General features: G+C 52.1%; 1 protein-coding gene across 4 annotated transcripts; it reads right to left on the bottom strand.

The window, feature by feature from the left end:
• Positions 1–160: 160 nt before the first annotated feature.
• Positions 161–20,039, bottom strand: Itga7 (integrin subunit alpha 7). 4 transcript variants are annotated; one of them, XM_048807828.1, is made up of 26 exons: positions 19,621–19,990; positions 14,789–14,916; positions 14,630–14,709; positions 13,168–13,423; positions 12,525–12,656; positions 12,125–12,244; positions 11,047–11,254; positions 10,724–10,917; positions 10,284–10,372; positions 10,039–10,166; positions 9,795–9,890; positions 9,579–9,640; positions 9,266–9,435; positions 8,622–8,771; positions 7,864–7,979; positions 7,118–7,310; positions 6,955–7,035; positions 6,778–6,857; positions 6,591–6,665; positions 6,330–6,432; positions 5,718–5,894; positions 5,439–5,570; positions 3,443–3,556; positions 3,121–3,219; positions 2,905–3,030; positions 161–846 (listed from the first exon to the last, which is right to left on the bottom strand). In XM_048807828.1, exons 1-26 carry the CDS (start codon positions 19,824–19,826, stop codon positions 616–618), a joined length of 3,546 nt encoding a protein of 1,181 aa, XP_048663785.1. In that variant the 5' UTR covers positions 19,827–19,990; the 3' UTR covers positions 161–615. The 4 variants fall into 4 exon arrangements, with proteins under 4 accessions (XP_048663785.1, XP_015338760.1, XP_015338753.1 ...); XM_015483274.2 differs by lacking the exon at positions 12,125–12,244 and having other exon boundaries at positions 19,621–20,039; XM_015483267.2 differs by lacking the exon at positions 12,525–12,656 and having other exon boundaries at positions 19,621–20,039.
• Positions 20,040–20,769: the final 730 nt, after the last annotated feature.

Below are 20,769 nucleotides of genomic sequence, written 5' to 3'. Positions count from 1 at the left end.
TGTGCCCCTGGGACTGGTCACAGAAGCCACGGTACTGCAACCCTGCCTGGCCACCCGAGTGTCCCTCCCCACTACCACCTTTATCCTGAGCTGTGGGGGTACCAGAGAGAAGGGGAGACCCTGGGGAAGAGGGAGCAGCACTTAGCAAAGAAGCCAGAGGTTTTGTCTTCAAATGTTTTTTTAATAAATAGACAAAATCCACTAGACTGATGCAGCAAACTAAGGTCAGAGGAGAAGGGAAACTGAGGAGGGAGAAGCCCCTGAGTCAGCAACACAATCTCCTCCCTGACTGTCCGGCTAAGGCACTTTGGGGGAGACAGGTTACACAGCGGGAGTGGCAGAAGGAGGGATTCTGATCCCCACCATATAGCAGGACATCCCTGCCCTTCTTGCCCTGCCCCACAGCCCCATCCCTGGTTGACACCCTCTTGTCTCCCAGCATTCCAAGGGGAAGATCGGGCTGGTTCTCATGGGTGGGTGAGGTCTGTGCTCCTGAGAAAGCAGATCCTGCCAAATCTTGAGGCAGTGTCAGCAACCAATTCTACTCTCTTCATCCAGAGGAGCCACTCAGGAAGAGGTGGAAGGGACCCTTGGGCTAGGATGAGACCAAGGAAGCTAGGCAGTGCCTGGCACAGGGTGCACCTCAGGGCCCAGCTCAGGGTGCCCATCAGCAGCCAGGATGGGGTGTGCGTCAGGACTTTCCCGTCGGGGACTGCCCCAGTTGTTCCTCAAGATGGTCCCTGTCTTCTCTTCCTTGAACTGTTGCCGGTCTTCACGAGGGATCTTCACTGCATGGTACTGGGGCACTGTGGCCTCAGGGTGCTTTGCCCGCTTGAAGAATCCCATCTATAAGGACGCCAAGCCAGACTATGAGGAGCTGCAGGGCTGAGGTCCTGGGGATATACACCCACAGCACAGAACCTTGCCCCCACCACCCCTGGGAGAGAAACAACCAGCTGAAGCAGAACAGAGACAGGCCAGCCAGCACCCAGCACCATGGGCAGTACCCAGGGTGCTACCAGTGCCAGGGCCCCAGGTTCTCATTCACAGCAAGAGGAAGATCAAGAGGGGGCCCCAGGAGCAGGAAAGGAAATCTCCTTGAGCCTCTGAAAGGGAGGCTTGGAGGTGGGACATCAGGACCTCTAACTCCCAAGATTTCTATCCACCCAAGCTTCTTAAGAGGCCAACAGCATCCCCCAAGATCTGAGGAGGAAATGGCTTCCTCAACCCCTGCATATCTGGCCCCTTCGCGCCTTACACACCCCCTGTGTGCTTGTACACTGGGTAGCACCTCCCTTAGGCAGGGACCTCTCCTCCCTGAATACAGTACTCCATCCCCTCCTTACATCATGACCATGCTGGTCCTGCACACCAAGATGGCCATGTGGCCTTTCCATACTCATACTCAGAACTTCCCAAGACTCCCCAAGCTCAGGCTGCACAGCATCTCCTTGCACATCCATCTCTGCACACTCATGCCTACAGAAGAGACGTGCATGGAGCCTCCCCACACTCCTACATGCTCAGCCATGAGCCCACCCAGCTCTTAGTGCATGCCCCCAGCTGTATACACACACCCTTATAACCTCAGCCTCCTAATGATTTCTCGCCTCCGTCACTAGGACTCACATCACCCTCATGCAAACACATTCCTTATTCCTGATCCCTGAATGCTAGAACTCTATTCATTCTCACATACATACATACATACACACACACACACACACACACACACACACACACACACACATAGTTGCAGACACACTCATGCACACATACAAGTTACCCCACAGTCCCTGGACCCCCAACTTCCATGGCCGACGGCTGTACAGCCAGATGGGCTCTGTGATAGTTGGTGGGGAAAGATGAGCTCTGACTGCTCCGATGGAAGAAGCCGCACTGGGAAGGTGAGGGAGGAGGGGAGCAAAAGAGGCAGAGGATGGAAAGACTGAAGATGAGGGGGCCTTATCTCTGCTGTTTCTGGGGTGCAGGGGGAAAGCATCCTGGGGCCAGTTTCATGAAGACATCAATCTCCCTTAAGACTGGGCAGGTTCCCCACTGCTTAGATGCCACTCCAGAGCCTGGTCCACTTGCCAAAAGGTGTGCTCACTCTGTGATCGGTCCCAGGGGACAGGTGGGAAGTAGGGCAGTGCCCCGCAGAGCCCAAGGACATGCACGGTTCTGCACCCATCCCCAGATGTGGTGTGTGGCTCAGAGACGATGAGCCCTGGTGATGTATGTGACTGCCTGTACTGATATGTGGGTGGGTGTGTTTTTACGTTGCACTCCAGATATCAATGGGATTCTGTTACAGCTGGGTGTGTTCAAGAATGGTTCCATGTGGACCTGGTATGTGGAAGCTCAAAGTCCAGCTTTGCAGGCAGCTTCCTGGAACTAGTTCTCCACACTTGGTGGCCTTTTGGGCCACAGCTTTCTTTCCAGCCTTCACTGCCACACTCATTAAATCAGACCATACTTCCCCAGCTCCATGTCTTTGCCTACCAGGGGCCTTCTGGAAGGCTCAGGCCCCACCCACCCCATCTCCCCATATCCAGATTCTATCAACTCACCTTCCTTTAAGACCCAGCTCCACAGCCCTCTGCTCTTGAGTCTCCCTTCCTCTGAACTCCCCCTTTCTCAACTCAACCCCTTCTGCCTTGTCTTTGACTGTGAGGCTCAATAACCCCACTACGCTACAAAATTCCTGAGAATAAGATCTGCATCAGACTTATCTTTGAAACACTCAGGGCTGGATAGAGTCCCTGGTGCATGCAGGGTCAGCGCTTAATGTAGATTTGTTGAATACATCGGTGTGAAGGTGAGTGAGAGAGCCACAGTTCAAATGTCTGCCTGCCCAACCAGGAAGTCTAGCCTCCAGCAGGTGCCCCCCTCCCCAAGCCTCACCTTCCACAGGAGCAGCACCAGCAGCGCTAGCACCAGCAGTCCGGCCAGCACAGCCAGGAGGATGACCCACCAGGGGACTCCTTCTGCCACCACAGCCATGGGGTCTAAGTATACCATCACTGGAATCTGAGGAATAAGGAGTTAATGGAGTGAGAGCTGGAGGGAGAAGGAAAGAAGAGAGTCTCCCCACCCAGCCAGCCCAGCCCTGCAACTCACCACAGTGGAGGCATCTCTGAGCAGCAAGTTCTTGATGGAGGACTTCACTGTGATGTTGGCTCGGACAATCACTTCCAGGGACTTCACAGCTGAGTACTCCTAAGAGAGTGGAGAAGGGGACCCTCCTCCTAAATGCCCCACGTTCCCCTCACTTTCCCCCAGCTCCTGAAATTATAAATGGAATGGTGCCCAATGCCAAGGTTGATTCTGTCTGTCTTGGTTCAGGAATATGTTGCATTTAGACAAGAACAAGGTAGCGATGAATCCCAGTGGGGCCTCTGCAGAAGAAGAAACCCAGCCTGAAGCCCAGCAGAGCCCTCACCTCCAGAAAGGTGCTATTCCACAGGCGGCCCCAGACGTGCAGCACAGCCGCACGGTCAAAGCTATAGAGTGGACAGCTGAACACCACACAGTTGGCAGTACCCCGGGCGCAGTCCTGAGGACAAGAACAGGCAGGGTTCAGAGCTGCTCAGCCCCACCCCATTAAGCCTACCATCTCTTTTATTTTATTTTCAGGACCTCTAACTTCCCTCCTCCAGGAAGTCTTCCCAAACTAACCCTATTGTCCAAAATAGCTGCCTACCCCAAATCTGAGCTATTTGGCTTTGAAATGCATGAGGGGCACAGAGGGGATCTCTTAACAGGAAAAGGCAAAGTAGCTTCTCCAACTGATTCTTATTGCTACCTTATGATGGTTTCATTTTTGAGCACCTACTGTCTGCCAGCAATTACCCCACTTAAGTATCCTGCACAGTGCATATTATTAACTTTTTTTTTTTTTTTGCAGTACTAGGAATTGAACCCAGAGGTGTTCTACCACTGAGATACACCTCTAGTCTTTTGTATTTTTTTATGTTGAGACAGGGTCTCACTAAGTTGCCCAGGGTGGCCTCCCTCCTGCTTCAGCCTTCTGAATTGCTAGGATTGCAGACATGTACCACCAAGCCCAGCATTACTAACATTTTTCAAAGGAGGAAACTGAGGACCAGGGAGGCCAGGTGACCACCTAGCAAAACTATTAAGTTGTGGAGCTGGTATTGCAAGTCAGGTCCACATTAGACAAAACCACAGGCCTGCACTAAGCTCAAACTCACTGAAGGAGGAGGAGAGTGACACAGGATCTGCTGGAAGGACAGGAACTCAGTCTGTTCCTTCCAAGACTGACCTAATCCATTTGACCAAGTTGTCACTAATAACCTATTTGTATAAAAGTTATATTATATTCATCATGCCACAGTCCATTTACAGAAGAATGGCTCTGAGAGTGCTTGAAGTTACTTTGAGTCGTCCTTTAGTTTGCAACTTTTGAGCAATTCAAGAGTCCTTAGTCAATTTGTTTTAAAAGCAAGACTATCTGCCTTAACTTTGTGTATGTTATTTTCATATGTTATGTTAAGTGAAACAAGCCAGGCATGGAAAGACAAATACCACCTGATCTCACCCATAGGTGGAATCTAAAAGAGGTGAACTCAGAAGTAGAGAGTTAGCATGCTTACCAGGGGCTGGATGGGCGGGAGTGAATAGGAAATGTTGGTCAAAGGATACAGTTTCAGTTAGGCAGGAATAATAAATTCAAGAGCTCTATTACTACTGTACATTGGGATGACCATAACTAATAACAATATATTGCATTCTTGAAAATCATCAAGAGCTGGGTGCAGTGGCACATGCCTGTAATCCCAGGGCTCAGAAGGCTGAGACCAGAAAATCATAAAAGAATTCAAAGCCAGCCTCAGCAACAGTGAGGTGCTAAGCAACTCAGTGAGACCCTGACTCTAAATAAAATATAAAGTAGGGCTGGGGATGTGGTTCAGTAGTTCAGTAGTCAAGTGCCCCTGAATTCAATCCCCGGTACCGCACCCACCCCCTAAAAAAAAAACAATTAGATTAAAAAAAAAAAAAAAGAACAAGGTTGTAGCTCAGTGTTAGAACACCTGCCTAGGATACATAAGGCCCTGGATTCAATCCCTAGCACTACAAAAAAAAAAAAAAAACAGATCTCAGAGACCTATTCTATCCTGTATAGATATTTTATATAAATCTAAGGCAAATGGATTGCTAGCTAACTGACTGACTGGTCAAGGGTTCTGCTTGGAGTGAGCGCTTGGAGTTGGGGAGTCTGTGGGGTCAGCAGTTGCCTCATAGGCACCCGCTCCCTCCAGCTGTGCTGCAAACTGCCTTGTCAACTTGTCCTTGCCCAGGTGTTTGACCACCACGTCTTGACAGGCCACTCTCCCTGAATGTCCACCACCTGAAGCTCTGGACCCCAACAGCATTCCTATCATGTTATGCCCCAATTGTGTTCACCCTTCCCTCACCAAGGTAATGTTTTTCTTCTTCTCAGCAAAGGACACTGGCCACCAGGACGTGGTGGGTGCCAGCTGCTCACGAGGCTCCTGCTGCTCCGGCTGCTCCAGCTCTCGTCGCCTCCTATCCCTACTGTCCACATCCTACATATACAGAAAGGGAAGGACCAGTGACATTCCTCCAAATGCAGGGATCCTGAGATCACATATCCTCCACACAACTTACACATGCTCCCCAGGCCCATAACATCCCTCCCAAGTCCTACCCTGCCTACCCTGCCTAAACCTCACCAGGCGGAGGATGTTGGGCCTGGGGGAACAGAGCCCTTTCTGCCCAGGCCCCTGACCGCCCTCCAGCTCCACTCGCATGGGATACAACAGCCACTTCCCATTGGCAATCTCATGGGGCCACATGATGTTGAGGAAGGCGGAGCCCAGGGTGTTGAGCGACTGGCCTTGGTTGGAGACCTGTGGGAACAGAAGGAAGGGCGCTCAGTTTCTGAGCAGACCCTAAACCCACAGAGACAAGGGGACAAGGCTGAGGGGATGGCATCAAGAAGCACAGTTTCAGCAAAGACTTGGGAACAAGACCAGATGAGGCACCATTCTCTCTCTGGAGGCATCCTGAGCAGGCATGCGGGAGGCTCCAGCCAAGCGAGGACAGAATTCTAAAGACAGACATCAACTCTTCCCCAAGGTCCCATCCCTCAGACCAAAAGGAAATAAAATGGCCAGTCAAAAAGAACAGGAAATGGTTAGCTGAGGACCCAGCACCAACATATGCCCACAGCCAAGGTCCAGGTGTAAGGCAGAGGCCCCAAAATCACTGGACCATGCAGCCCCTTATCCTCTGGGCCAAGAAGGGAGAAGGGCCATGAAGGGCCCATATATCAGGACACTTACCGTGACCTCATACTTGACCTTGCTGCCCACATCCCGCTCGGACCGCATAGCACTCTCACCCCTCACCACACCGGAGAAGAAGAGTTGCTGTGGTACAGCCACCCTGATATGAAGGGGTCAAAACAGGGGCTGAGAAAGCCTGGGGTCTGGCTGAATGGAGAGCCAGAAGTGAAAGGGCAGGCAAGACAGAGCCCAGGCCAGGGTTTAGGAGTGGGGATACCCCCACCCTCCAGCAGAGCACCCCACTTGGGCAAGGCTTACCCTGCGATGGACAGAGGCAGCTCAATGAAGACACGGGCTCGAGCAGACACTGGATGCAGCTCCTGCTCACTGATCCTAGCATGTAGATAAGGGCAGGGGTGGGCAGCAGGCATGGGAACCCCCTTGGGGTCAACGAGGACAGTCCAACTGCTATCATGCTGCCACCATCCTGCCCCACCAGGCTTACGTGGCCAACAGCAGCTCTACTTCCAGTTCTGTGATCTCAATGGTGATCCCAGAGGTGCTGAGGATGAGGTAGAAGGTGACCTAGGCCAGAGTGGAATGAGAGTCATGGGGGGGGGGGGGGGGCAGTAGGAGATTAAGGAGCAGCCACTCAGACAGAACTAAGGGCAGATGTACCCACCTGGGCACCTCTCTTCATAGGGTTCCCCAGCTCACACTCGACATGGGAGGCATTCTCATTGGACAGGCAGAGCGGCTTTTCCTGGAATGGGGTAGGAAGGAAAGGTGAGATTGGGCTACTGGAGCCCTTCAAGACCCCACCCAACCCTGCCCAGGCCCCTCACCGCAGGATCCAGGGCCCGGACTCCTGAATAGTGCAGTGAGGCAGGGAGGGTGACCAGGAGCTGGGCTTCATGAGCATCATCCCCATCAGCCTGGGGCTGGGCAGGGTTGGAGGGCAGGTTGGTGACCATCAGCTCAAGGCCAATGACTGGCTGCCCACTCAGTGCAAACAGGGCCGTTGTTCCATCCACATCCCTGGAGGGTCAGATCTCACTCACTCTAAGGTCAGAACACCCTCTCTGCCTCTCCACTCCTGCCTCCCCGACACTCACCCAGTGCATACCACCGCCTCAGCATCCCCGGCCTCTCCCCCCACCCCAGGTCTCCTGGATCATACACCAACCCAAGTCAGGTCTTTCTGTGCATCAATGAGAGCCAGGGGATCACCGTCCTCATCCCAGTCCACTACTTCTTCCTTTGGGCAAATAACCTTAACCTTTCTAGGCCTCAGTTCTCCATCTGTAAAATGGGACTGATAACTCCTACCTCACATCTGTGAAGACTAAACAATGAGATGGAAACTGTATGTTATGGTGTTGTGAAGGGTTGTTACTTATACCAGGCTCCTCTGGTGCCCCAGCCCCATCACTGACTCGATTCCCAGTCTTCTGGATGGTCATCTGCTCCTCTCTGGCCTTCTCTCTACAGGGTCAGACCCTCCCTCTGCCTGGTCTTCCTGAGGGCACTCCTCCCATTCCTTGAGCTCTTGCCATCCCTCCCCCTTCCATGTGCTCCCCACTCCTCTCACATGGGCAGAGGCTGGAACTCTGTGTCGCTGACCCGGGCACAGAAACGGGCATGCACCAGCTGCAGATTGCTCTGACAAATCTTGTCTTCACCACAGCCTTGCTTCAGAAAGTGGATCTGGAAAGCGATTTGAGGAGAGGGTCATTCCTAAGGGGCAAGGCATGGGTTAAATGTGTCACAAGGCATATAGTGGGTTGGAGTATTACATGATTAAACAACCCAGATCTGCTGTTTACTGGCTGTGTGGTACTGGGATGGTCACTTAGCCACTCTGAGCTGTAATGTGATGGGTGTATTGCCATGCTATGGTAAAGACAAGCAGATCATTCCATAGCTACACCACATTTCCCCAGCTATGACTGCAGGTACTGAATTCCACATCAAGAATGAAAAGACTGGTAAAGGGTACCACTCCCAGGCTGCCTGTAAGAACTGTGCCAGGAGATTCATATTTCTCCATTCTGGCTGAAAAGCAGAAAGGACCTTGGAGGCCACATTTGATGGTGTGACCACTTTTGATGACAGACCCCCATCAGCCTGGGACCCTAAAGGATTACAGAGATTGGAGGAACACCAACCCCGGACTGGAACATGTGGTTTTTTGGGCCATTTAACATTTGGGGGGTCTACTTATTACAGCACCTAGAAACATGAAGAACTACCAGGGTGACGTATAGAAGAGATTTGCAAGCAATGAGTGGGTGTCACTGGTGAAGGACCAGGATCACTGCCCCTCCCAGCACCTCTTCCCATGCTCACCTCTGCCCGCTGGGTGCTGGGCTGGTGGGCATTGAGGATGGGGGCCACTGGGGGCAGTCCCTGGCCAAGAGCCTGTCGTCTGAGCCGAGGGGTCTGGAGACTATAGGACAAGGTCACCACAATGGCCCGAAGTTTGTCTTTGACATTGTCCTGAGAAGGGGAAAGATTATTGCTCACTGGAACACCCCTGCCCCTATCCACATGCTAGGATCAGTGAGCAGGAGCTTCATCTATTGTACACCTTGAATACATCATTTTTAATCCCCTAAATGACTCCCCAACCCTGCCCAAGACCCCAGCCAGACACAGGACACATTCTGAAACTTAGAGAAGTTTAGAAAGATTAAGGACAAAGATGGAGAACTGAGCAAGGAAGAAAGAGGAGAGACTGCATTAGGGAAGGAAGGTGACCCAGGATTTAGGACACTGAGGACTAGATGTGAAAATGGAACCTGCCATCCCCACCTCCAGAGACTACAGGAGATACAAGAAAGCAGTCATGAGGAGAAGGTGAAGCCATAAGGGAGGTTTCTTGGAGTGATTCAGATCTCAGAAAGAGGTGTGAGCGTGTCAGAAGCAGCTAAGAGGAATAAAGGAGAAGACATGCGGTGAGAAGGACCCCCAGGCCAGGAATTGGTGTCCACCTGAAGCTGGAACATGGTGTCTCCACAGACTTGGTCATGCTGGTGCTTCAGCCACACAGTGCCTGAGGCCTGGTGCTTAGGGTCATCTGGGCTACGGCTCAGGAAGGTCACACGCGGAACCTGGCCCCGGAGCCTCCTATCTGTGTCCCCATCTAATACATAATCCAGGGCTGTGGTGTGTGGGGAGAAGAGAGGGGCCGTGAGTTGGGAACATCTCCCCCTGACTCTGTCCCCAAGGTTCCCTCCTCTCCATTCAGGAGTGACCCTCCCGGGAAACCCAATGAGATGACCAGAGGGAGAGGACCTCACTCACCCACAATAGGGCTGTAGCTGCTGGGGACTGCAATATAGCTGAAACAGATCCTTAGGTCCACACTGTGGGGGCAAAGGGTGGCTTCTGAGCCAAACAAGGCTGATGTTCCAAGGTCCCAGGCCCACCCTTCCCATTCCTCCAGCTGGGAAACTGGAGAGAGACAGGGACAGGAAAACTAGACCTTGCTTGCTCTGACCTCCTCGGACCCCGACTCACCAGACTGAGTGGCCACCAGCACAGTTGGGCTGTTCTAAGTCGATGGCTCGGGGAACAATGAAGACCTCGTGGGAAACATGGAGAACAGGCCTGGCCCTGGGGGAACAGGGAGTTCAGGGTACAAGAAACATGAAGACAGAAGGCTGGACACTCATTAGCTTCAGACTTGAAGTGGAAATCAGAGTTACAGGGAGGAGATGATGGCCTCAAGGAGGGAGAAGGCAGCCAAGAGGGAGGGGCTTACCTGAAGAGTGCAACAGTGTCCGCCAGGGAGCCCACCAGCAGGTCAGGGTAATGGTTCCCATCCACATCCAGGCCACCCGACAGAGAGTAGCCAAAGCTCTTGATGCCCACAGCCTCGCCCTCCAGCACCTGGGAACCAGCTGTCAGCCTCCTTCGCTGAACCCCGTCTCCCCCATCTGCCTCCCCTGCCCTCTGCAGCCCTTATTCCACCCACACCCATTCCCTCATCACAATGAGTCTCCTCACCTGTGAAGGTTTGATGACCACCCCCAGGCTGCTCCCATGGTAGATAAAGACCTTCCCATCCCCATCAAAGGGAGCTCCCACAGCGATATCTGAGGGTCATGGGGAAAAGGCATCACACTGGGGAAGGGGTAGACAAGGGTAGGCCCCAATTTCCCTCAGGCATTTGGTCTATATAATGAGTTTTTTTTTTTTTTTTTTTTTGTATTGGGAAACTACAAAGTCCCAGGCACCTGGAATACATCATTTTTAATCCCCTAAATGACTCCCTTCAGTTATTATTAGCTCAAAAAGGTCACAAAGCATAGTAAAGTTCATATGTGAACTCAGAATCCTCTCTCTAAGCCCTCAGAAGACCACCCACCCCCCTGACCTCTGAGGGGCTTCCCCATTCCTCCCCTGACCCCATCCCTCCACTGAATCTTTTCTGTTTCCAATCACACCTGGGAAGCCATCTTGGTTGAGGTCCCCCAGAACAGCCAGGCTGATCCCGAACATGGAGTCAGGGGAACCACAGAGCCGGAGTGGGGAGACCCCTGTCCAGTGACCACCCTGGTTCATGTACACATACACAGCTCCCCCCAGCTCTTCTTGGCGCTCAAAGAAGTAAGGGGCACCCACTATCAGGTCTGGCCAGCTATGGAGAAAGGGAGACAGTCAGTGTGGGGTCCTCCTAGGCCAACGGAGTCAAGAGAAGATGCCCAAGGTCACTTATACCTCCTGGACCCAGCGCCCCCTAGACCCCACTCCCCTTGCCTACTCTCACCCATCATTATTCAGATCTGCCACAGCCAGCGAGTAGCCAAAGCCAGAGGTCAGACGCTCTCCAGAGAGCATCACTTCGGGTACTAGGCGACTGGCACTGTCTTTGCGCAGAATGACCACAGCACCCTTGTGGTTGGCACGGGGGGCCCCTGCCACAAAGCTCAGCTCTTCTGCTCGCACCAGACCCTTCCCAGAGTCAATGGAGAATCCTAGGAATGAGGGATGACTTACCAGTTAGTGTTTCCCTAAGACTCAGAAGCCGGGTGCACCCCAGCTACCCCCACCCTGCCTGAGTCCAATAGGTCTGGAGCCAGAAGGTAAAGGTGCCCCCAAGTCATCACCACCATAGCTGGACTGCTCTTCCTCCCCCTCCAGTGGTCTGGCAGCCCTCCCACACTCTCCTGACCCAGAGTTTGTCACAAGAATTGTGATGAGGTCAGCCTCAGGGACTAAAGAGGGAAAAAAAGTAATGACAGAGAAGCCCAGATGACCAGCGGTGGGAGGGGCACAGTGGCAGGAGCTGGGCTGAGGTAATACCCGTATCTACACACCCTAGGAGGCCCCAGTCCCACCCAGTGCACCTTCTTTGGCCCCACTCCCACCACCCTGACAGGAGAAGACTTCACGTGGATGGGAGGGAGACACAGACAAGCAAGGAAGAGCCTGCTTCACCCAAATGTCTCTCAGGCCTCTCTTTCTCCTCCTTAGCAGAGGGATGTAGATGAGACAATGGGGGGACTTACCAACAAGCTAGACCATTCTCCAGCCTGAGCCCACCATCAACCCCTCAGAGAAAGGCCCCCCAGAGGTCAGCACTGTCCTTCCCAGGACAGTCTCAGCCCTTTCCCTGTCACTTCATCAGGATCTTCCTCCATGAAAACCCCCTCACTCACAGCCCCCAAGGCCGTCACCCTTGGAGCCTCCTCTTCTTGGGTCTAGTGACTAGGCGCTCAAAGGTCTTCTCTGTAATTTGGGCCCTGGGTGCATATTGGTGGGGCAAGGCAGGAAAAGAACGTTCCCTGGGGAGAGGGGAGGCCAGGGCCAAGCCCCCAGGGCCCAGGAAATGGGAGCTTACAAACCTAAGTAGCTATTCAAGGCCAAGTCTCCGGCTGGTCCTGGAAGCCGGTCAGCAGGATCCAAAGTTTTATACACCAGCTGGTCAGGGTCTGAGCTATCAATGTTGGTCACAAAAAGCAACCCTGTGGGGGTGAGGGGGAGGTGGGGAAGAGACACCAGGGAAGGGACATCCAGGGGAAGGACCACAGAGCAAGGAGAGAGAGCCAGACAGAAAGGCCAGAAGAAGATGGAAGAGGAAGAGGTGGAGGAAGAAAATGAGAGACATGAAGAGAACAGAGAGATAAGAGAGACAGGGTGAGAGACGGACAGAGACAGAGACAGAAGGTTGGGAGCATGGAGGGTGGGGAGGACGAGAGAGGAGCAGAGGGTTAGAGCCGTTGTGGGCCAGGGAAGGGTCCCTACCAAAGTAGCTGTTGGCAGGGACCGGGATGAGGCGGGGGTCCTGCTCCTTCTCACCCCCCGCCTCGTAGGGCCCGTCGTCCAGGTGTGCCAGGTCCGCTGAGCCCTGCACACAGAGCTCCACCCTGGCTGTGCCTGCAAGGACAGTCCTGTTAGTGCCTGAAGCAGGGAGCAAAGAGCACCCCGCAGGTGGGACACTGAGTTAGGCACATGAGGACACCCCTCCTCTCCTTTCCAGCCCCATCTTCACCCCCCTCCCTAACCCAAGCATGCTGGGGTCCCCTGGACTTGGCATCACACACTCACCGAGTGTCAGCTCAGCCAACAGCAGCGTGCGGAGGCAGGAATGGCAGTGATGAGGGCTGGGCTGCATGTCGGAGCAAGCAGGCCCTGGCTGGGTGGGCAGACCCAGCTGTGCATATGGGGGCTCATGCCAGCATGTGGAGGAACATTTGGCCATGCAAGGAGAGAAGATACCCCGTTCATGTGTGTGGTGGCATGATGGGGGTGGAAGGCATGGCAGTGCCCCAGGGCAACATGCCAGTGAAAGCATGGTCATGCTTGGCCACCTGCTGCCTGCAACCCCATCTCTGGGGTAAGAGGAGGTTTTGGTCCCCTTCTCCCCACTCTCTAAGGAGTGACTCACCCTTCCAATTATAAGTTCCTGGAGCCCCAAAGAGGAGGTAGTGGCTGTCGGGGGAGAAGGCAGCAGCTGTGCCCTGCTGGCAGAAACCAAATTGTTCGTGGCCCTGGGGGCGCCCCTCACAGAATTTCCACTCCCCACCATCCAGCTCATCACGGATGGCCAAGTCCTGGCTTAGCACAAAGCAGCGACCGATCACATCTCTCGTCTCCAGGATCTGGTCTACTCGCTGCCTCGACTCATATCGATGTGCACAGGTCTGTGAGAAGTAGGCAAGAAAAGTCATTTATTTCCTGTGTGGACCCGGGATCTTCATGCTACCCACATGCAGACATTTGGCAGACATATCACACACACATGCACACACCCAGATGCCACATCACTGGAGCACACCGCCCAGCCAGTGTTAAGCAAGTCCTTGCATTACCCAGCATCCCGTCTGCATCTACTTCCTTGCCCTCTCAGAACGTCACACTTATTCCACGTTCTGCGTAGGCACCCACAGACACAGGATATGTCCCTCCCTGGTCACAATCCTGCAATACGCTGAGCATGGTCCTGTCCTTGGACCTTTTAAGGCCACCACTTCATTTACAAAGAACCTCCTTCTCTTTTCATTCCCCAGGCCTGACCTATTCTTGAAAGTCCAGGTCAAATCACTACACTACCAGAGTCCTCCCTACTCCTTCTGTACTTATATGCTGGGGACTGGACCTCTCACTTAATGTTAACCATATTCAGCCCTGTGGCGACTTGTATTGAAAATTGTGTGCCTATGCATGTTAGTGAAAGGCCCAAAGAGACATATAAAAGAGAGGATGAGGGTGGGGGTTGTAACTCAGTGGTAGAGCGCTTGCCTCACATGCATGAGGCCCTGGGTTCGATCCTCAGCACCACATAAAAAATAAATAAATAAAAATAAAGATATTGTGTCTGAGGCTGGGGATGTGGCTCAGTGGCAGAGCACTTGCCTAGCACGTGTGAGGCACTGGGTTCGATTCTCAGCACCACATAAAAATAAATAAATAAAATAAAGGTATTGTGTCCATCTACAACTAAAATTTTTTTAATTAAAAAAAGATAATGTGTCCATCTATAACTAATATTTATATATATATATATTTAAAAAGAGAAAATGAGAATCCCCATGACTATTTGGCAGGAACCAGGCCTTCCACTGTCCTTATATTTCCTCTCTCACTAACTAACACAGTTTCTTATGCTTAAAGGTTCTCAATAACAGTTGGTAAACAGATGAGTGAAAGAACGGATGGTTAGATGTTTTTAGATTTCTAAGGAACAGGGACCGTGTCTTATACTTATTTATAATTGCCCTGGGAATCATATTATGTGTCCATCCTGTGCTCCGTAAGCACATCTGGGCATATGCACACAGATTACACAATCATCATCATAGTCATCATCATCATCATCCTTGCATTCAGCCACAAGACGCAGTACTCACGACAATCTTGCCCCCAGGTCCCTGGCTCCGAACACTGACTCCCAACCACTGGTTCTCCTTGCTTTCCTTTTGCACATCAGCTAGAGGCAAAACACTGGGAATTACGGACAAGAAAAGGAAGCCAAGTCCTCTTCCCCACTCCACCCAGCAGGGCCGCACCTCCTCGGTCAATGTCCACTCTGTAGCAGTCAGTCTCCTCCAGGCTCAGAGGGCAAGCGAAGAGGCCTCCAGTGCGATTTGCCTGCTGCCCAGGAAGAGCTAGGGCCTGGGGAGCACCCACCAGCAGCCTGCATGATGGGGCAGAGGCCAGAGTTAGAGGTCAGTGTTCTCCAACCTCCCGTGAGCTGCCCAGGCCCAGGGGCCAAGCAGTGTTTAAGAACTAAAGAGAGGGAGAAAAAGGGATTTTTCTCAAATTCTGGTGAGAATAGACTAATACCCTTGGCCATACAAACATCATGTTACATACTCTCTGGATGAAGGACCAACACACACAGCCTGGCCAGCACTGCTTGTTTGAAAGAACCGCCTGTTCCCAGCACCTGTTCCTGTCTAGGCCTTCCCTACCGACTGCTTGGCCCCATCCCCAGGCTCTACTCTCCTCCCAACCCTCATTCAGTTGAAACCCTGCCAGAAATGCCAAGAATGCTGGGAGCAAAAGCAACAGGGGCCCAGAGTGACACCACAGTGTCACTCTGAAGCAAGCTTCTGAACCAGCTTCTGAAGCAAGACAAGAAGCTATATATGGGCCTTCCTCTCCCTCATCAGGGGCCCAGAAAATATACCCCCACCGCGACCCCCAGCAACTCTACCAGCCCAGGATTCTATCAGCCACACTGGCTATCATGGAAGAAGGGACAAGTTTCTCATTCTGTGGCCAATCCTACCCCCATTTTCCTCCTCCCAACCTGAATCTCCTTCCCCATTCTTCCTTCTCCTCCCACATCCATGGTCCTCTCCTCTCCTCCCACCCCCTGCCCTCACCCAGTCTTCTCTCCACCTCCCCTTCAGCCTCTTTCCCAGCCACGGCTTTCTTGGCAGGACAATTTTCCATGATCACAGCCAAGGCATCTTCCCCAGGGGAGGACTGTACTGGGAATGGAAGCTTCCTGGGTCCCCCAGGGCTGAACCCCCAGGCCAGGAGTGAAAGAGGGAGGAGGTGAGCCAGCAACCCCCAGCTGGCCACATGGGTCCTCTCTTTGCAGAAGGAAGCACTCAAAAGTGGCCATAGGGGCTGGGGATGTGGCTCAAGTGGTAGCGCGCTCGCCTGGCATGCGCGGGGCACTGGGTTCAATCCTCAGCACCACATAAAAATAAAGATGTTGTGTCCACTGAAAAACTAAAAAATAAATTTTTTTTAAAAGTGGCAGTAGGACAAACCTTAAGGCTTCTCACCCACACTCTTATTCCACCCCCCTTCCTGGGGGGCAAGGCCCAAAACTGCAGGGCAATATTACAGACAGTCATCTGTGGGGCACCATGCCAGTTCTGATGGGGTTGGGGGAAGGCACAGAGCCATTCTCCCTTCCCACAACTCCTCCTCATCTCTTAGCAGCTGTCATCCCATGTCAGAGCCAGTGTCATCAGAGCAAAGGGGGATGGGGAGCAATAGGGAAGGGAACATACATTCAACATTCATTTAACAATTATTTATTGAGACCCTATGTCAGGCACTAGTGAGACAAGGAAGTAGTATTATCCAGCACCTACTACAGGTTATAACCTAAGCTAGACACAAGGAATGTGAGGAAATAATGTTTATCATTCTCCAAATAAGTGTCAGGCATTGGGCAAAGCAAGTCACATTCATTATCCCATTTATCCTCACAACAATCTTATGAGATAAGGATTCTTTTCTTGTCTTCCAGATTAGGAAACTCTATTCAAAGATATTAAAAAGTCTTGCTGGAATTCAAATCTACATCTGCTTAACTCCATTACTTAAGGTCATTTCACCAAATGACTGGCCTGTCTTCAGTACACTTAGACAACTGTAGGAAAGGAAAAGGAGGAAAGGGAAAGGAAGGTATCTTGCACACAAAAGAATCTAGATGACAGGGCCCTGGGCAAAAAAAAATGTCAGCCTTCAGACTATTCAGCAGTGCCCCCAACCTCCAAACATAGGAAGCTGAGGCTGTCTTATTCATCTTTGTGCTTACCTCATAGGAAGTGTCAAGATGAGCTGGGGATGTAGCTCAGTGGTAGAGTGTTTGCCTGGCATACCCAAAGCCCTGGGTTCAATCCCTAGTACCACAAAGTGGACTCACAGACACACACAGTACCTCAGCTGGTCGGGACATAGCTAAGCACACAGAGAAGCTGAAGTGTTTCATGCTTACATTTCCCCTAGAAGATAGGAGTAGGGAGGAAGGGAGGGGCCTATATGGAGAAAGGAAAGTAAGTGCATAGACAAGCCTAACCCTGCTCTTGATAGAGAAGAAATCAGCCAATTCTTTCTGGAACAAGAGCACGCACAAATGGCCTCCTCATCCCCTCCACCTCTGCCCCAGCCACACCTTCCTGGCTCCATCCCATGAGTCCCAGCATCCCAGGCCCCCAGACAGAACAATAGTCACAGCTGCACCCACCACAGAGAGGATAAAAGGTTGGCAGCTGGAAGTAGAGAGACCCTTGGGGGCCCAGCTAAGTGCAAAAGAAGGAGTAGCCCAGAGCTGGGGTTGTGGCTCAGCAGTAGTGCTCGCCTAGCATGCGTGAGGCACTGGGTTCGATCCTCAGCACTACATAAAGTAAAAGAAAGACATTGTGTCCACCTATAATTAAAAATAAATAAATATTTTTTTTAAAAAAGAAGAGTAGCCCAATACCCCTGAACTTCTCAATTCTCCACAAATGTCAGGGCTCCAGCCTAAGTCTGGCCCCTTTCTGACCCCTTTCAACCTGGGGGGCCCACTGGGAAGGCTACTTTACCCAGCAGGCTGGTTCAGCCTTGGGGGGCCTCAAAGCCTTTGGATTCAGGATCTCTGTAAGGCACTAAAACTAGCCTCTGTGGATCACAGTACAAAAATAGCCAAACTACGAACACTTTCATAGTACCCGCTATAGGCTGTGAACTATTCTAAGCATTTTATATATATTAAGAACTCTTAGGGCTGGGGCTTTAGCTCAGTGGTAGAGTGCTTGCCTAGCATGGGTGAAGCACTGGGCTCGATTCTCAGCACTGCATATAAATAAATGAATAAAATAAAGGTCCATCAACATGTAAAAAATATTTTAATACTCAAATTGTATATATATATATATATATATATAATCTTAGAATATATATAATATTACTCCTCAAACAATCCTATGATGTGGTAGTACAAATTGTTTATCTCTGTTTTATAGTTGATGGAAATTACCATGGAGCAAAATAAGAAGGTTAGACCTCAAAGTCTCATCCAAAGCCTTTCCATCAGTGAATGCTAAGGATAGCCTTTGAAACTAAAAGCTAGGGACTGAGTAAGGTACCTGGCCTCTTAGGGCCACCAAGCAGCAGAGCGCCCCCTGCCGGAAAAAAGGACAAGGTTAGGCAGTCAGACCCCTCTGCAAATGCCCCCAAGCTTGGCTCTGGGAGACAGAATCAGGAGCCACATTCAAAGAGAAGGGGAAAATGACAAGAGACCAAGCCATTAAAAATAACCTAGAATTTGCCTGGAAATAGCTCAGAGAGTTCAGCATGTCCTAAAAAGGCCTCCAGTCCTGGAACTCTGGCAGATGGGGGAAAGAGAAGGAGGGGTGGGGGAGGAATGAGACAGAGATGAGGGAGGAAGGGATGGCAGCCTGAAGAAAAGGTGAAGTCAGTTCCTTTTTACATCCTAAAGTTTTAAGGGCTGTTGACCCTGCTCCCCGATGACTGTGATAATGGAACAAGGAAGATTAGAGCTAGCCCCCACTTTCTGTGACTAAAGAGAAATAAGCTCTTATCTCTGCCCTCTGCCCCCAGGGCAATAATGGGAATGGGGCAGTCCCAGTGGACAGCATTGATCCCCGTAATGGACATTTAATGTGTCTTAGGCACTGGCTTAAGAGAGAGAAGCCCCCCTGGCAGGATGGGAGTGGGAAGCTTTGTTCCCCTTCTGGTCTCTCGTTTTAGCAAGAGCCAAGAGTACAGGAAGCATGACCAGTTGCAAGCTCCACCTAACTGTGTCCATCTCCCAGGGGTCCTGAACTGATGAGAAGAGAACTAGAATTGTCCTCTGCCCCTCACTCCTCCTCTGCTGAAATTTTTGGAGTTGGAAATTTCCTAAGGGGGAGGAGAGGGAGCAGCCTGGCCAGCATCCTTCCTGGATCTCTCTCACTGCTGCTGGTGCTGCTGTTGCTGCTGCTGCTGCTGCAGCCACCGCTGCCACCACCACTACTTTGGAGACTGTTTTCTGCCACTCTATCACCAAACCACCAATGCAAGTTGCCAGGCCCTCCAGTCTCTCAATCTTCCTGCTGCCTTGAGCCTCAGAAGTGGCAGCTGCGCTCTCCTGGCCTTCCAGTGTCCTGTAGCCCTCACTCCATCCCACAGCAATGCTCTGGCAGAAAGTTATTTCTGGAGTCTTACCTTCCACCTTCCATCCCTCCCATGACACCCTCATCCTCTCTGTCCTTTCCCTTTCCTTCTGCCCTAGGTAGAAACAGAATGATCAGTCTTCCTTCCTGGGGGAATTTAGCCCTCTAAAGGAGAGGAGCCAGAGACCCTGGAGCTGGAACAAAGATGCAAATTAAGGGAAAAGGCAGAAGGAGATGGTTCCCTGCCAAGGCAAGAGCCTTGCTCTCCAACTCATCCTCAAAGCAAAATTCTGGGTCTAGGACCTGGGTGGGGGTGGGCTCTAAACCCAAGACACATGAGATAAGTCTCCAGGTTGGGATATGGGATGTCTCTGGGCAGCGTAGGAGTTGGTAAGAGTTTGAAAATAGAGAGAAGAAGAGGTGACTGGTGAGACGGGGGTGGGGAGTGATCTGTGGCTTGGGCCTGGGGACTCTGGGCGGGGGCGGTGACTCACCAGCTCTGGGGTCGGGGCTGCAACTGCCGATGCAGGGCCACAGAGAAGCCGAAGAGGCTGCCTGGCTCTCCTTCCTTGCGCAGAGCGCCCATCACATCCAGATTGAAGGCGACAGCCCGTGGAAAAAGCAGTCCGGCGAACAAGGAACCAAGAAGATAGCAAATCCCAGGGGGGCCCCAAGAATCGCAGCTCCGAGCCCCGGCCATGGGACGAATCCCGTGAGTGCTCCCCAACAGTGAAACAACAGTGCAAAAAAAAAAAAAAGCAGGTCTCCCCGGGCGTGTCTCCAGTTTCCAGAAGTCTAGCTGGTCTTTCAGGGGGTCTTCCAATCTTTCGCCCGGACACCCCGCCCTCGCCCGCCCCTCCGCAGCACCAGCATCGGCTAGGACAACTACAGCAGCCGGAGCTTGGGAGTCCACTAGGCTCCCGCCGCCTCTCCTGGGGTGCTGCCCAAGTCCCGCCCTCGGCCCCGCCCCCTCTTTCCCGCGGCAGGTGGAGACTACAGCATGTTTTCAAAAGACGCCCAGACCCTCAGTAGGAATTGGCCTTGTTCCCCCTGCACCCCCAGCCCAACACCAGCTCCGCCCCACCCCAATGCTGCCTTCTCCTCCCCATTCTCCCGCACCCCTATCCTAAAGAGGCGGAGATGTCGCCTAGAAATGGGGAGGGAGCAAAGAAGTACAAATAGGAGGAGCAGAAGAGAGAGTAAGTGAGAAGTAGGATGAGACCGAAAGACAACCTGGGAAGAGAGCTATACAGACAAAAGCAGAGGAGAGGAAGGGGAGAAATTCTGGGGGTATGGTCCCTTAGCATCCCGCCTCCCCACCATCGCACAGAGCATCCCTCAGGCTGCTGGAAAACCACTTCCCACGCCCCAGAGACTGGCAATGGTAGAGGCAATGCTAGTCACATTGTCAGCATTTTTTCTTTTCTTTTCTTTTGGTACCGGGGATTGAACCCAAGGGCCACATCCCCAGACCTTTTTTATTTTTATTTTGAGACAGGCTCTCGCTAAATTGTTCAGTGCCTCGCTGATATGCTGAGGCTGGCTTTCAACTTGTGATCCTCCTGCCTCAGCCTCCTGAGTTGTTGGGATTACAGGCCTGCGCCACCACACTCGGCACATTACCAGCATTCAAAGAACAGAGA

This window comes from Marmota marmota, unplaced genomic scaffold, assembly GCF_001458135.2.
Source record: "Marmota marmota marmota unplaced genomic scaffold, marMar, whole genome shotgun sequence".
Classification (NCBI taxonomy): domain Eukaryota; kingdom Metazoa; phylum Chordata; class Mammalia; order Rodentia; family Sciuridae; genus Marmota; species Marmota marmota.
The sequence above is the reverse complement of the archived record's forward strand: the minus strand, read 5'-3'. Positions and strand labels throughout refer to the sequence as shown.